Below are 17,329 nucleotides of genomic sequence, written 5' to 3' on the forward strand. Positions count from 1 at the left end.
ACATACAGCAGCTGTATAAGTTTAACGTGTACAGTATAATGACCACGTATTTTAGGAAATGATTATCACAGTAAGTTTAACATCCATCATCTCATATGGATACAAAAAAAAAAAAGAAAAATGTGTGTATTTGTGTGTGTGTGTGTATGTGATGAGATCACTTAGGATTTACTCCCTTAGCAACTTTATTTATTTTTTTTAAAGATTTTATTTATTTATTTGACAGAGAGACACAGCGAGAGTGGGAACACAAGCAGGGGGAGTGGGAGAGGGAGAAGCAGGCTTCCTGCCGAGCAGGGAGCCCGATGCGGGGCTCAAACCCAGGACCCTGGAATCATGACCTGAGCCAAAGGCCGATGCTTGACGACTGAGCCACCCAGGCGCCCCTCCCTTAGCAATTTTAAATCGGCTGGCTCAGTTTGTAAAACATGCAACTTTTTTTTTTTTTTAAGATTTTATTTATTTGAGAGAGAGAGAGAAAGCATGAGAGGGGAGAGAGTCAGAGGGAGAAGCAGACTCCCTGCTGAGCCGGGAGCCCGATGCAGGACTCGATCCTGGGACTCCGGGATCATGACCTGAGCTGAAGGCAGTTGCTTAACCAACTGAGCCACCCAGGCACCCAGAAAATACAACTCTTGATCTTAGAGTTGTGAGTTCAAGCCCCACATTGGGTATGGAACCTACTTACAAATTTTTTTTTTTTTCAAATATACCATACAGCAGTGTTAACTATAGTCATCATGTTGTACGTTACATCCTCCTGGACTTAGCTTATAACTGGAAAAAGCTTGTACCTTTTGACCACCTGGTCTTTTTCTTAGGCTCAATGTCTCAGTCTGGGGAAGCTCTTTGCTCACTGAAAACCTGGGATAGAGTTAAATGCCCTAAGGGTTGGGAGCCAGGTGAGTTCAGCTGGATTCTCAGCTGAATCAGTCCTTTTTTTTTTTTTTTAAAGATTTTATTTATTTATTTGAGAGAGAGAGAGTGAGAGAGAGAAAGAGCACAAGAGGGGGGAGCGGGAGAGGGAGAAGCAGACTCCCCGCTGAGCAGGGAGCCCGACGTGGGACTCGATCCCGGGACTCCAGGATCATGACCTGAGCCAAAGGCAGTCGCTTAACCAACTGAGCCACCCAGGAGCCCCTCAGCTGAATCAGTCCTATGAGCTACTGTTTTGAACCTTGAGGAATGCTTTGGGAATGTGGTCCTTGGCTCCCAAGAAGGGATCTCAGGAAACATCTACCTGAGTGAGGCAAATGCATTCAATGAATCTCGTTGGATGCTATGTAATGGAAAGAACATCTACTATTCAGAGTTAAAGCTCAGAGGTGGCTGCTGTGCTCTGTGGCCTCGTCAGAGTCCCAGCTCAGTGTGAGGATGCAGTCTCAGTGGCTGTCATTTTTCCCTTCCTTCCTGCCTCTTCCCTCCCCCTCTCCTTCCCTCCTTTTCTTTTCTTGTGATTATACAAAATTAATACAATATAGCTGAATGTTTTTAAAAAATCTTAGCTGTGCAAAATATTACCTTATAAACATATTTCAAAAGAATTTTACAAAGTTTCTCTATTTAGTATAGTATTTGTGTAGTCACCAAACACCATTTCAAAACAGCTAATGAAGTATCTGTAAATGTGAATTGTTCAAAAATAAAAACATCAGCTTTGCAAATGTTTATTTTTTAAGGATTTTTATTTATTCATTTGAGAGAGAGAGCACAAGCGGGGGGCAGGGGTGGAGGGCCTGAGGGAGAAGCAGATTCCCCAGTGAACAGGGAGCCTGATGTGAGGCTCAATCCCAGGACCCTGGGATCATGACCTGAGCTTAAGGCAGACGCTTAACCGACTGAGCCACCCAGGTGCCCCTTTGTAAATGTTTAGATCCAATATTGGGCAGCCCTTGAAGGATGGACACTGATTAAACTCCAGAGTCCAGAAGTTGGGAACCTAGAATCATCTGCTGATGTTTTTTAAAGATTTATTTATGAGAGAGGGCGCATGCATGCAAGTGGAGGGAGGGGCAGGGGGAGGGAGTCTCAAGCAGACTCTCCACTGAGCATGGAGCCCGACATGAGGCTCGATCCCACCACCCATGATATCATGAGCTGAGCTGAAACCAAGAGTTGGATGCTCAACCAACTGAGCCACCCAGGTGCACCCCATCTGCTGAATTTTTAAGGGAGAAATGATACACAGAGACTGCTTCTACTGAGCCCTAAGCAAAGGAAGGATGAATGCTAGCTTCTTGGGGGCGGGGGCATCCTGGCTGGGTGCTAGACACTGGGCCATCCCATTTTAAGCCTCCCAACTCCCCTTTGAGGGAAGTATCTTTATCCCAGTTTAACAGCTGAGGAAATGGGGGCATGTGTAAGTTAACTTGCTCAAGGGTCAGCAAGGGAGTGATGGGCTGGGCTTGTGTTGGCTCAGGCGACCTCCATTCCCTGTATTCTTGCCCATGTCCCTAGACTCCTCTCTGGCATCTTATAGGATCCTAGAGTGGTATAATTTTGTGTAATTGCCACCCTAAGTCTACCCTGGGATCTCCAAAGGGTCTAGGGAGACCAAGACTAAGAATTTCTGATGTTTACCTTCCTCACTTCCTGGTTTCCTGGTCACTGCTGGTGGGCTCACCACTCTGCCTCAGGTCTTCAGCCCATAACCTTAGTCTAGCATTTTCCTCCTTACCTCTTAACCTACCATTCTAAATCTTATAAAACTTTGCCTCTTTTCTCAGATTCAGTCTAGTTAATAAACATTTGTTTAGTCTCAGTATGTGCATGTCACCAGGAGTCGGTGGTGATATCTTTTGATATCTACTAAGTACCAGCATTGTTCTGGGTTTAGTGTGTGTCACTTTGGGGAACTACAAAGAAGTAGAATAATGGCAGGACTCCACAGTATAATGTGAGAGACCCTTGCTTAACATGTAAGGGAGACCACACAAAGAACTGTATTAGAGACAAAACAGTGCTTTGAGAGAACATAGTGTGGGGAGGAAAAAAGCATAAAAAAGAGCAAAAGGCATGGTAATTGAGAAGAGCTTTGGCAAGAGGATTTGGGAAGATAAGACTGGTCTAGAAGGGCCTTCCAGGTTGAGGGTGGCAGTAGTCATGGTATGGGGTGGGGGGTGTGTTTGGGACATGGAGGTTGGTTTGGTGTCACAGCGCAGCATTGGTATTGGCCTAGATATAGTGGGACCTGGGAGCAGAGAAACTGGTCAATATCAGAAATGCTGCCCGACACTTGGGGCGTGCCTCATTTCCTTTACCTACCAGTTTGGTGACCCTACACCAAAAGGTGGATGAAGTTGGCCGCATGTGATAGCGCATACCTGGATCCTAGTCGGAATGCCTTCTTTCTTTAGTGCTCAGACCAACTTCTAAAATCTCTTATTCTGGGGCGCCTGGGTGGCTCAGTTGGTTAAGCAACTGCCTTCGGCTCAGGTCATGATCCTGGAGTCCCTGGATCGAGTCCCGCATCGGGCTCCCTGCTCTGCAGGGAGTCTGCTTCTCCCTCTGACCCTCCCCCCTCTCATGTGCTCTCTCTCTCATTCTCTCTCTCAAATAAATAAATAAAATCTTGGGCGCCTGGGTGGCTCAGTCGTTAAGAGTCTGCCTTCAGCTCAGGTCATGATCCCAGGGTCCTGGGATCGAGTCCCACATCGGGCTCCCTGCTCGGCGGGAAGCCTGCTTTTCCCTCTCCCACTCCCCCTGCTTGTGTTCCTGCTCTATCTCTCTCTCTGTCAAATAAATAAAATAAAAATCTTAAAAAAAAATAAAAAATAAAAAAATAAAATCTTTAAAAAATAAAATCTCTTATTCTGGGACTCTAAATCCAAGGGAATAATGTGGATTTCCCCAAATATGAGTTATTGAGGGAAAACAAGCAAAAAAGCAATATGCATTAAGATCTTTGCCAAAGTACAAAAGAGTGCAGCTTTGGAAGCTATTCAACAAGAAAACAATGGTCAAGTAAAGGACCATATATAATTTCCTCTTTTTTAAAAATGATCTTATTTATTTATTTTAGAAAGAGAGAGCATGAGCAAGGAGAGGAGCAGAGGGGGAGGTAGAGGGAAGGGGAAAGAATCTCAAGCATACTCTGTGCTGAGCGTGGACCCTGACATGGGTTTCAGTCCCAGGACCCTGAGATCATGACCTGAGCCGAAACCAAGAGTTGGACGCTTAACTGACTGAGGCAGGGCATCATGAGGTTTGGGGCACTACTGAGGGCCTTGGAGCAAATTCACCTCAAGAAACACGGTGCTCCAAACATGTGCTGGAGTTTGGATGAGTGGTCCTTGAATGTGCGTGGCACTGCTCTGAGAGGCAGAGGTGGAGAAGAGATAGGCAGCCTCCTTGCAGAGCCCCAGAGCTACTGGAGGTCTTCGGTTTAGGGCTTTTTGTAATCTCTGGGTCCAGTTGGGGCTAAGGCTAGGCTTTGCCCTATGCCTATTAGAGACACAAATGGAGGTTGTGGGTGCCTGTGGAGGAAAGCCACCAAGGGAAAAGGTCTGCAGTCTGTTCCCCAGGGACAGGACCTACAGGCTCCATTCTTCTGGGACAGGATGTCCAACCCAGTAAGGCCAGGAACTAAGCCTAATTTCCAAGTAGGGCTGATTAGAGGGGAAGACCCACCAAGAAGTAGGGAGAGAGGAAAGGGGAAGGAGAGACAACAGGAGTCTTTACAGGGAATGAAGTGGTTCTGGGATTGGACTGGCCTGGCCTCCTGTGCCATATGTTTCCTGAGGCAAATAGTGTACTCTTCCTTTTCTTTTGACAACAATATTGAGCTTGAGACTGAGCCACCGTCCCTAGACCTGACTTTAGAGGTGCCACCCCCACAAGGTGGACCCTTGACAGCCACCTTAGTTGGCCCAGCATTCCTTGCTTCAGATACCAATGGAAGTATCCAAGCCACCCATGGGGAGAGAGGGTGCTGACTACAGGCCTCTCCTGTCATACCTGGAATGTCCAATATGTACCCTCAGCCAATAGATTCTGTGAGAAGTCTGGCAGATACAGCAGTGGATAAGACACAGCCCTGTCCTTGTGGGGTTTACAGTCTAGACCAGAGATTATAAAGAGTAGAAAATTTGGAAAATACAAAGACGTTTGAAAAAGAAAAATTGCACTGTGATAGCCACTATGATAATTTTATTGCCTTTTCTTCCTGTCTTTTCCTCACATATATTTTTTCATATATTTTTCCATTGTGTGTGTATGCACAAATATGCTTTTTTAAGATTTTATTTATTTATTTTAGAGAGAGAGAAAGAGAGCACAAGCAGAGGGAGGAACAGAGAGAGAGGGACAAGCAGATTCCGCACTGGGCATGGAGCCCAATGTGGGGCTCGATCCTACAATCCTGAGATCATGACCCTCATGAGCCGAAATGAGGAGTCGGTTGCTCAACCAACTGAGCCACCCAGCAGCCCCTGCACAAATATTTTGAATCACTTTGTATGAGATTTTGTTTCATGGTTTTTCATGACTGTTTAGTAAAATCTATATTTACCATTTTAACCATTTTTAGGTGTACAGTTCAGTGAAATTAAGTACATTCACATTGTTATATAGCTGTCACCACCATCCATTTCCAGAACTTTTTCATCTTCCCACTGAAGCTCTGTACTCATTAAACAATAACTCCCCATTCCACCTCCCCCACCCCATTCTACTAATCATATCTGCATTTTTTAATGGAGATATGGCAACCACCATTCTGTTTTCTGTGTCTGTGAATTGGACTACTCTAGGGACCTCATATGAGTGGAATCATACATTTGCCCTTTTGTGTCTGACTTATATCACTTAGCATAATATTTTCAAGGTTCATCCATGTTGTAGCATGTGTCAGAGTTTCCTTCCTTTTTAAGGCGGAATAATATTCCATTGTGTAGACATACCACATTCTGTTTATCCATTTACCGATGAATAGACATTTGGGTTGTTTTCACCTTTCGGCTACTGTGAACAATGCTGCTATGAACATGGGTGTGCGAGTATCTGTTTGAGCCACTGTTTTCATTTCTTTTGGGTTATACCCAGAAATGGAGTTGCTGAATCATACGATAAAGCTGTGTTTAGTTTTTTTGAGGAACTACCATACTGTTTTGTAGCTGCACTACTGTACATTCCCACCAGCAACCACAAGGCTTCCCTTCACTTCTCAAAGCTCAGAGATTGGTCCTGTTTTCAGAACTCTCAGGTTTTTTTTGTTTTTTTAAAAGATTTTATTTATTCATTTGACAGAGAGAGACACAGCAAGAGAGGGACCACAAGCAGGGGGAGTGGGAGAGGGAGAAGCAGGCTTCCTGCTGAGCAGGGAGCCCGATGCAGGGCTCGATCCCAGGACCCTGGGATCATGACCTGAGCCGAAGGCAGACGCTTAGTGACTGAGCCACCCAGGCACCCCCAGAACTCTCAGTTTTAATGACTGTGTGATGTCTCAGCACTCCATGCACCAGAACTCAGCTTACCTCAGCTTGTCGAGCATTTAGACTGCTTCTAGATTCTTTACTCTTAAAATACCATGGAATATATTTATGCACAAGACTTTTTCCAAATACAAGATTATGCTCTTAGGGTGAATTTCCAGAACTGGGAACTCTATAGATAATAGCTGACACTGAGACAGTACGTGCTGTGTTCCAGGCACTGCTCTGAGGGATTCATATGCATTAACTCATTTAAGTAGCTCCCACATGATGGCTACTTGTATCTCCATTTTATTTTTTTTATTTTAATTTTTTATTTATTTTTTTGACAGAAAGTGAGCACAAGTAGGGTGAGAAGCAGGCAGAGGGAGAGGGTGAAGCAGGGAGCCCGATGCGGGGCTCGATTCCAGGACCCTAGCATCATGATCTGAGCCAAAGGAAGACGCTTAATGACAGCCACCCAGGCGCCCCTCTTTTTTTTTTTTTTAAGATTTTATTTATTTATTTTGCGAGAGAATGAGATAGAGAGAGAGCATGAGCGGGGGGAGGGTCAGAGGGAGAAGCAGACTCCCTGCTGAGCAGGGAGCCCGATGCGGGACTCGATCCCAGGACCCTGGGATCATGACCTGAGCCGAAGGCGAACTTTTTGTTTTCTAAATTGATGAGCCTTTTAAAAAAAATCAGTCCTTGGATTTTCTAAGCAGATAATCCTACAATATGATAATAATTTTGTCTCTTTGTTGCTAATAGCTATACTTATTTTTTTTAAGATTTTATTTATTTATTTCACAGAGAGAGAGTGAGAGCAGGAACACAAGCAGGGGGAGTGGAAGAGGGAGAAGCAGGCTTCCTGCCGAGCAGGGAGCCCGACGTGGGGCTTGATCCCAGGACCCTGGCATCATGATCTGAGCCAAAGGAAGACGCTTAATGACTGAGCCACCCAGGCGCCCCTCATGTCTCCATTTTTAAAAATAGACTTTAGGGGCACCTGGGTGGCTCAGTCTGTTAAACGTCTGACTCTTGACCTTGGCTCAGGTCTTGATCTCAGGGTCATGAGTTCAGGCTGCGTGTTGGGCTCCACAATGGGTGTGGAGCCTACTTAAACAAACAAATAAAATAAATAAAAATGGACTTTTTAATATTTTTTTAAACGGACTTTATTTATTTATTTATTTAAAGATTTTATTTATTTTTTGACAGAGAGACAGCGAGAGAGAGAGCACAAGCAGAGGGGAGCTGCAGAGGGAGAGGGAGAAAGCAGGCTTCCCGTGGAGCCGGGAGCCCGATACGGGGCTCGATCCCAGGACCCTGGGATCATGACCTGAGCCGAAGGCAGACAGTTAACGACTGAGCCACCCAGGCGCCCTAAATGGACTTTATATTTTAGAGCAGTTTTAGGTTCACAGCAAAATTGAGTGGATGTAGAGTTCCCATATATACCCTCCACCCCCACACATGCACGGCCTCCCCCACTATCAGCATCCAGTACCAGAATGGCACATTTGTTACAATTGATGGATCTACATTGACACATCATTATCACCTGGACTCCAGAGTTTACCTTAGGGTTTATTCTTCATATCTCTGTTTCTACAGATGAAGAGATTGAGGCACAGAGAGGATACATGATTTGCCCTCCAGCCAGGAAGTAGCAGAGCCAGAACTTGAGCAGAGGCAGCCTGGCTGCAGAGATTCTGCTGACATTTTGGTGGCTCTTGATGCATATTTGGTGCTTTTGGATTTGGCGGCATTTTCTTTGTGTGGGTCAGGTAGTGACACTTAAGTGTTGGGTGATTGTTCCCATTTGCCTGAGATTAACGGCTTTCCCAGGACGTGAGGTTTTCAATTCTAAAGCCAGGAAAGTCCCGCAAAAACAAGGACAAGTTGGTCGCCCTATTTCAGCGACACCAGAGTCCTCGGGCCCACGATGAAGTCTTTTTAGGAACTAGGTCAAGAGCTGGAGCCTCCCCAGATCAGGGGAGGCTGGAGATGGCCAGAAGGATGAGGGGAAGGGCTAGATCCATTTCCTGTTTCCTGGCCCCTCCACATTTGTTTCTGGGTACACTGACCAGGGCTCCTGTTTGTTATTCTGGAATTTAAACGGCCCAGACAGAGCAGTAGATCAGATTAATGTATTGACTCTTCCTGACCCACTGGTCTTTTGATGGCTGGTGGGTGTTTGCTGCTTTTCGGAGAGGGAAGTGAAAGAGCCCTGGATACCTGGGCTGGCTCTCACCGCACCCTTCCCCGGCAGCACACTTCTTCAGCCCAGGGCCCAGCTGAGTGTAATTATCCAATGCCGAGAGTGTTTGCCTTGCAGCGCAGGTATGTTGCCACATCCTGAGCTGTGGGCTTACAGTAGGCAAACACATCTTGAAAAGTTAGGTGGGTGGTCACATTTGTGCCGTGAGAGGGGTAAGGCTTGTTGCCAGCTTCACTGTAGGATTGCCAGAGCACTTCCCCAGGTACGAGAGGACCTGGAGGCCAGCAGGGCCACTTCCTCTGGGGTCAGACTGGATCTGGATGGAAAGGGTTGCTGCCTGAGCCTGTTAGTTCGTTCTTTTTGTCTTTATTGAGCACCTATTGTACACCAGGATATATATTCAGAGAAATGTGCCCTGCCCCCCCGCCCTGCAGTCCTTTCCACCTTGTTCCTACCTACTGCCTGTAGGTAGCTAATCTTAGTAGTTTCTGATTTATTCTTGCTGTGTTGCTTTTTGCACAAATGAGCAGATGTATGTATATTTTACTGTCTCCCCCTCTTTCTTCCTCAACAGGTAGTATACTGTAGTACTTTTTGCCTTTTTTTACTTGACAGTATCCATATCAGTTTGTTAGCTCTTCCTCATAGCTGCATAATACTCTTTGAACCACTCTTCTATGAATGGGCATTTAGGTTGTCTCCAATATTTTGCAATTACAAATTCTTAGAAGTGGGATTGCTGTGTCAAAAGGTAAAATAGATGTAATTTTGTTAGGTATTGCTAACTTACCCTCCAAAATGGTTGTACTAACTTGTATCCCCACCAGCAGTGTATGAAAATACCTCTTTCTCCACAGCCTCACCAATAGAATGATATCCTACTTTTTTAATTTTGCTGATCTGATAGGTGAGAATCGTGTCTCTTGTTGCTTTATTTATTTATTTATTTATTTATTTTTTAAGATTTTATTTATTTGACAGAGAGAGACACAGTGAGAGAGGGAACACAAGCAAGGGGGAGTGGGAGAGGGAGAAGCAGGCTTCCCGTGGAGCAGGGAGCCCGATGTGGGACTCGATCCCAGGACCCTGGGACCATGACCTGAGCCGAAGGCAGTTGCTTAACGACTGAGCCACCCAGGCGCCCCTTGTTGCTTTATTTTTTTAAAAGAGATTTTTAAAAAGATTTTATTTATTTGTCAGAGAAAGAGAGGACAAGTCGGGGGGAGCGGCAGGCAGAGGGAGAAGCAGGCGCCCCACTGAGCAAGGAGCCCGATGCGGGACTCGATCCCAGGGTCCTGGGATCATGACCTGAGCCGAAGGCAGATGCTTAATCGACTGAGCCACCCAGCTGTCCCTCTTGTTGCTTTAATTTGTATTTAAGTTGCGTTTCTCCTATCATGAGTGAGGTTGAACATCTCTTTGTATGTCTGTACCTATATCTATATGTCTGTAGTTTGAATTTTTTTACTATCAATCTTTTCTTGTCCCCCTCAATTTTTAAGAACAGCTTTATTGAGATATAATTCACATACCATACAGTTCACCCACTTAACATGTATAATTTAGTGGTTTTAGTACATTCACAGAGTTATGTAACCATCATAATCTAATTTTAGAATTTCTTCATCACCCTAAAAAGATGTTAAGTTAAGCATTAGCAGTCACTCCACATTTGTCCTCAGTCCCCCAGACCTACATAGTCACCAGTCTGCTTTCTGTCTCTACAGATTTGCCTACTATGGACATTTTATATAATATACACATAATTTGTATTATATATTACAAGTTATATGGGGCACCTGGGTGGCTCAGCCGGTTAAACATCTGCCTTCTGCTCAGGTCATGATCCTTGGGGTCCTGGGATCAAGCCAGTGTTGGGCTCCCTGCTCAGCAGGGAGTCTGCTTCTCCCTCTCCTTCTGCCCCTCCCTGACTCCTGCTCATGCTCTCTCTCAAATGAATAAATAAAATCTTTAAAAAAAACCCCAAAAAACAAGTTATATTATTTATCATGTCATATCGGTGGAATCATACAATACATGGTCTTTCGTGACTGGCTTCTTTTACTTAGTGTAAGTGATGCAATGCTTATAGTGTTCCAGGCATTTTCTAACATTTAATCCTCACAACTCTGAAATAGTTACTGTTTTGTTATTATCCCCATTTGATGGATGAGGAAACTGGGGCACAGAGAGGTTAAATGTCTTGCCTGAGGTCACATGGCAGTAAGAAGATGGACTTTGGAGTCAGGCAGACTTCAAGTCCAAGCTCTGTCTCTTGCTTGCTGTGTGACATATGGAATATTACTTAAACTCTCTTTAGTGTCTTTTTCTCATGTTAGTTAAATGAACATAACAGTGGCTGAGTCTTGTTGGAGAATTAAATGCTGTGACATAAGTACTTAGTCCAAGGCCTAAAACTTAATAGGCATTCAGTTAATCATAGCAGTTATTTATTTATTTATTTTTTTAAAAGATTTTATTCATTTATTTTGACAGAGAGAGACACAGGGAGAGAGGGAACACAAGCAGGGAGAGTGGGAGAGGGAGAAGCAGGCTTCCCGCCGAACAGGGAGCCCGATGCGGGGCTCGATCCCAGGACCCCGGGATCATGACCTGAGCTGAAGGCAGACGCTTAACGACTGAGCCACCCAGGCGCCCCCATAGCAGTTATTAATAGGTAGAGTCAGATGAAGACCTGGCTTACGTGGTGTGGTTGGCCTTGCTCCCCCTAGCACTGAGGTGTACCTAAGATACCAACTTTTTTTTATATATATATAATTCACATATCATTAAGTTTACCTTTTTAAAGTATACAATTCAGTGTTTTTCAGAATATTCATAAGGTTGTACAACCATCATCACTATTTAATTCCAGAACATTTCCATCACCCCAAAAAGAAACTGTGCCCATTAGTAGTCATTCCCCCTTGACTCCCCCTAGCCCCTGGCAACCACTAATCTACTTTTTGTCTCTGGATTTGTTTATTCTGGACATGTTGTATAAATGGAATCATACATTATATGGCCTTTTGTATCTGGCTTTATTCACTTAGCACAATGTTTTCAGGGTTCATCCATGTTGTATCAGTGAATCATTCTTCTTTATTCCATTGTATGGATGTACTACATTTTGTCTGTCCACTCATCCATTGATGACGTTGGGTTGCTTCCACTTTTTGGCTATTATGAATAATGCTACTATGAATATTAATGTAAAAGGTTTTTTTGGTTTTGTTTTGTTTTTTAGATTTTATTTATTTGAGAGAGAGAGAGAGAACATGAGCAGGGGGAGGGGCAGAAGGACAAGCAGACTCCCCTGCTGAGCGTGGAGCCTGACTCAGGGCCCAGTTCCAGGACCCTGAGATCATGACCTGAGCTGAAGTCAGACGCTTAACTGACTGAGCCACCCAGGCACCCCAGTTTTTTGTGTAAACATATATTTTCAGTTCTTTTGGGTGTATACCTAGGAGTGGAACTGTTGGGTCATGTGGTAACTCTATGTTTAACTCTTTGAGGAGCTGCCAGACTGTTTTACAAAGCAGCTCTGCCATTTGACATTCCCACCTGCAGTGTGTGAGAGTTGCAATTTCTCCACATACTCGTCAACACTTGTTATTGTCTTTTATTTTAGCCATCGTAAGGAGGATGAAGTGGTACCTCACTGTGGTTTTGATTTGAGCTTCCCTATTAATTAATGGTGTTGAGCACGAGATGCCAACTTTTAGATCATCTTTTCTGCCCACCTGAACTGTTGTGTTTCCACCAGAAAGTCTCTCCTGGGTTCCCATTCATCTCTGCCTGGTGTTAGTGGTCATTTTGGCCTCTTGGATGCTGATTGATACCTTCTTAGTGCAGGTGCTTGGGGCAGGCTTTTGGGCAGGTTCCAGTGGTCGGGCAACTACGTCTGAGATGAAGGCATGGGTTCTTTCTGTGTGCAGGTTTGATACTACTCTGGACGCTGCCACATCCGTCCCTAGGCTTGCCAAACTGCTGGGACAACGCCATCCTCTCCCCTGGGTACCTCAGTGAGCAGGATCAGAAGTTCTTGAGCTGGAAATAGTCTCACCCATCCTTGCAACAAGACAAGATAAGAACCCCTCACCCCCTCCCTGCCAGACTGGGGAGAATCTATAATGTATTCCTTTAAAATCTCTGTAGGAAGAAATTCCACTGGCCTCCTTTACCACCGGCTGGTGTTTTAGCAGCCTTCTGTGTTAGAAAAATTCTTTTCTCTGACCCACCTCCCTCCTCCTGCAGCACGTGCCAGTTTCCCCTCGTGCTTTTCTTTTTCAGAGGGGGTGGGAGACAGCTGCCCCCTAGGAGGGGCTTCAGCCTCTGGTCAGACAAAACCTCTGCGGCTGGAGAAGCCCTCACGTGAGGAAGTCCAGACCAAGCCAGGCCCTCCAGGGACTTGAAAGACTGAATGACCTTGTCACTTGGCTATTGCCTGGGCAGTCTGCTTTGAAAAAGAGACCTGACAGGCTCCAGGTTGTGTGTTTATCCTGAGGCTGGGCCATTCCAAACGCATGTTTCAGAGTTTAGAGGTTGCGTCCAGCCAGCGTGGTGGGTGGTAATCAAATGCAGGTGGACACCATCTGGCCGGGGCTGTCCCTCCCAGCTAGCCCAGTGAGGGCTGGCCTGCCCACCACAGAGCTGGCCCAGAAAGCACCCCGCATGGAGGCAGATGGTGGACATGTGCACGTGCACGCATGCACGCTCATACACGCGTGTGCATGCATGCACAGCTTCCTTAGAGCGGCGGTGCTGCTTGGATACGTATGATTTCTCTCTGCATCTGATGGTTCTCCCCATCGCGCAATTTGAGGAATACGTTCTTTTTGTCTGTTTCTCAAGTTTTTGTGGTTAGAAATCATGTATTTCTCTTGGCCCAAGATGAAAGCCCTGGATAATGGTCTAATACATTTTACAAAGCTGTTTCTAATTGGAGGCTGCTTGAAATCTTCCCTTTGGCCTAGTGACCCATCTCCTTCGATGGAGTTTTAATTCTGAGTCAGTGTTGCATTACCTTGGATTTTCACACTCCTCTCAAGCCTGCAGCCCCGGGGAGGTGGCTCTTCTGGCCTCAGCTGGCTTAGCTATTCCCTCAGCCCCCCTGCATTGAATTGCCCCCCAGTATGACAGTTCAGTAAGGGAAGAAAATAGCTTACACTGTGTCTTGCCAAACAACTTCTTCTCATCTGGTCTCTGAAATTCTAGTTGTGTACCCTCAAAAATGGATTCTGCCTCCCACATTGCTAGATACCCAGAGGAAATGCAAACCATAGACACCTCTTTTAAATATAATTAGGCACCAGCATGATGACTTTATTCCTTTTCAGTGCTTTGGAGAACGTAGCTTCTCAGAGGTTATCTCTCCACTGCAGTAAGTACAGGAAGGCTGAGCTCACCCAGGCATACAGGCAAGGTTAGGACTGGTGTCCGAGGTTCAGAGACTTTGGAATCTTTTTCTGTCCAATCTCCTGGCCTGGCCTCCTAAGGGTGATGAGGAGCATGATGAAGGAAAGATGCCATGTGGAATTTCAGAGTTGGGCATCATCATCCCTTCGAAACTCTTACCTCTGACTCCCTGTTCTGGGCGCTTAGCAAGGAGGTGTTGGCTGTCATCTTAGTTTATGGTTTGTATTTGTATGCTGAGGAGTTTACATGTGTATAATCATTGTGGCTCATGCTTGTACAAGATATAATTACTGAAAATTATATTTTAACTTTTAACCCTTCCCATGCTGGCAAACCTCCTGCGCTCTCAGGAAATCCTCCCTGGATGCTTCCCTCCCATAAGGGGGCATGTCACCCCCCCACCCAGGACTTGCTTTCTCATCCACATCATTTTCCTCTCTGGCAGAAGTCCATTTCGGGGACTTCCCTGAGGACTGGGAGCGCCTGAGCGTTTCCTAGTGGTCAGAGGCAGGCATTCCTCCCTCGCCTCATCATCACTGTGATGCATGCGGTCATAGAGGCAGTAACTATCATCATTCTTGGCCACCTGGGTGAGAAGGGGGCACAAATCCGTGATTCCCTAGCATTCCAGTGATTGAAGAGTGCCCATGGGGCACCAAGTTTCAGGAAGAACACATGCCAATTGATGAGCACGTGTGGGGTGCTGGGTTTCAGGAAGAATACAGGCCCTCCCAGTATTTGGAATCTGCCTTGGGACCTTTCCACAAATGCCGAGTTTGGAGACCAGCCAGCCCAGCCCAAGGATTGTACCTGTGTGGGGCAGGGTGAAAGTGGGAGTGGAGAAAGGGTCTTGTCCTCACAGAGCATACAACAGGACTTGTGGCAAACTAAGTAGGTGCTTATTAACAGCTTGAAGGAATAAGGAGTGTAAATAAGGAAGATTTTCAGTAATGGAACCTTAATCACCCAGAGGAATGTTCCAGAGCCACAAAATGTGGAACTCATAATTTAGAGTGCCACCAGGGGAATTTGATTGGCTGGGCCAAGGTCATACCCATGTATCGTGGCTGGCAGGAGCGCAAGACTAGTATTGTGGCTCCTTATAGGCTATTGAGAGAGATTCCTCTGATTAAGGGGTTTGGATGCTGAGGCCACCAAAAATAGGGGAGAACTTTAAAAACAGTGTTTTCCTAAGGTAGTTGAACTAAAAACATTTGTTTTTTATTCCTTCCAGATTTACAGGAACAGACGGGCCTAGTGGTTTTGGCTTTGAATTGACATTTCGTCTGAAGAGAGAAACAGGGGAGTCTGCCCCCCCAACATGGCCAGCAGAGCTAATGCAGGGCTTGGCCAGATATGTGTTCCAGTCAGGTAAGAACGCCAAGAGCTGGCTGGCACGGGGGTCCTTATGCCATGAGCCTGGTTGGCTTTGGGAACTCATAGGCATATTTTGATATCTGTGAAGTGACCTTTCCTGGGAGTACTGTACCCCATTTGTACCATGAAGGTGACTTGTTCTGCCTGACGTTTCCTGGGTGGGAATCTACCTGGGCCAGGGAAGAGAAGGTTATACCACTGTGACCTCCAGCAGCCACTGTTCTGACACCCTCAGCCCTTGCTGCAGACTGCCAGCCATACTTCAGATTCCCAGTGAGCCAAAGGCCAACTCAGCATGGAGCTGATCAGCTCTCTCTGTCTGTCCTATTTCCCATAATTAGTATGGTCCTTGCTCCCTGCTGCCAGTGGCCTAGCCATCTCTATTTCTGGGGTCCCAAGCGCATGTGTTAATCTTGGTTAAGCCTTGGGTTAACAGTAGAGGGTGTGGCAGAGAGAGAGAGAGAGAAAGAATTGCTGGGAGTTTGATCCCTCACAGTGTGAGGGAGAAGCTGGAATCAGGCAGGACCTTGACAGTCAGAAAAATTTGATTTATGTGATTCAAGTGGCCTCCAGAGGATGGTCTGTGCTCCTGGTGCCCCTCTGGAGACTGCTAACATGGCAACCGAAGTGGGGACTTTGTGTTGGGACCTTGGTCTCCTGCTCTTAGCTCATCCTGCCTATAGTCCTCCAGTGGGAGAAAATGTTAGAGCAAAATTTAAAACCTTTTGTGGAAGGTTTCATATCATCTGGATGTTTCTGTGTAGCTAATTAATTACTCAGAAACATTTCCCACACAGCCTCAGATTTTGTTTTTTTGGTTTGGTAAGTAGCCTTCAGATGAAGGCCACGACAGTTTTATCCAACTCTTTTGCTCTTTGACTGCCATAGATGAGCGTGGATCCCCTGCGTCAGAAGCTCCTGGAGAGCTTGTTATAAGCCCACATTCCTGGGCCCCACAGGAGACCTCTGACTCAGAATCTTTTAGGGGTGTTGTCCCCAGATGCTTCTGGTAGAGACTAAATTTGAGGAACCATAGATCTGACAGTGACTTTTTTCCCCCAGCCTTCAAGTGGGTTATAAATTGGGGGTGCAATAGATCCTCTAGGTTGAACTCATCTGTCCTCATTCTGGACCCCTGGGGTCAGTTGTTGGCAGGGTGGCTATCACATAATGGGAGTGATCCTTAACTACTATCTATCATTTTGTGTTCTGTGGAGTAGTCCCCTTTGGGAGACTACAGTGGGTCCTTTCTAAGCAAGGGTTCCCAAACCTGGCTGCTCATGAGGTCCTCTGGGGAGTTTGTCCCAACCCCCCTGCATGGCTGTGATTCATTTGGTCAGAGGTGAGACGGAGGCATCTGTTTCTTAATCAGCTTCCCCGGGATTCTAAGGCTAGTTGGTCTGGAGATGATGTTTGGGTTCTAAAGGATTGTTGACCAGGAAGAAGTCCTGTTCATAGGGGCAGGGGAGGCAGGCTGCCTGAAGCAGTGGCCCGTGGGATTTGGTACTGTCCTAATGTGGTTTGCAGAATTTTAAAAAATTGTGCCAGGAGTCTCTTGCCTGAACCCTTTGTGTCTTCCCTCTTTCCCTTCTTGGGATGCCTGAAGCTGACTCTGATAAAGAACTGTCTTTGGAAAAACAAACTTTTCTTTTTTTTTTTTTTTCATTTTTTTATTCTTATGTTAATCCCCATACATTACAACATTAGTTTTAGATGAAGTGTTCCATGATTCATTGTTTGTGCATAACACCCAGTGCTCCATGCAGAATGTGCCCTCCTCAATACCCACCACCAGGCTAACCCATCCTCCCACCCCCCTCCCCTCTAGAACCCTGTTTGTTTTTCAGAGTCCATCGTCTCTCATGGTTCGTCTACCCCTCCGATTTCCCCCGCTTCATTC

The 17,329-nt window shown here is 45.8% G+C and overlaps 1 protein-coding gene across 6 annotated transcripts in view; it reads left to right on the forward strand.

The window, feature by feature from the left end:
• Positions 1-17,329, forward strand: part of SUFU (SUFU negative regulator of hedgehog signaling) — a 113,714-nt gene that overhangs the window by 22,263 nt on the left and 74,122 nt on the right. For 5 of the 6 annotated variants that reach the window (XM_035028063.1, XM_035028071.1, XM_035028080.1 and 2 more), the window contains exon 3: positions 15,287-15,423. The exons of the other annotated variant lie outside the window; for it this stretch is intronic. In XM_035028063.1, the coding sequence (XP_034883954.1) occupies positions 15,287-15,423 (137 nt within the window). The remainder of the gene's footprint in view (positions 1-15,286; positions 15,424-17,329) is intronic. 6 annotated transcript variants of the gene reach the window in all.

The sequence above is a fragment of the Mirounga leonina genome, unplaced genomic scaffold (genome assembly GCF_011800145.1).
Source record: "Mirounga leonina isolate KUSES-001 unplaced genomic scaffold, KU_Mleo_1.0 Mir_114, whole genome shotgun sequence".
NCBI classification, from domain to species: domain Eukaryota; kingdom Metazoa; phylum Chordata; class Mammalia; order Carnivora; family Phocidae; genus Mirounga; species Mirounga leonina.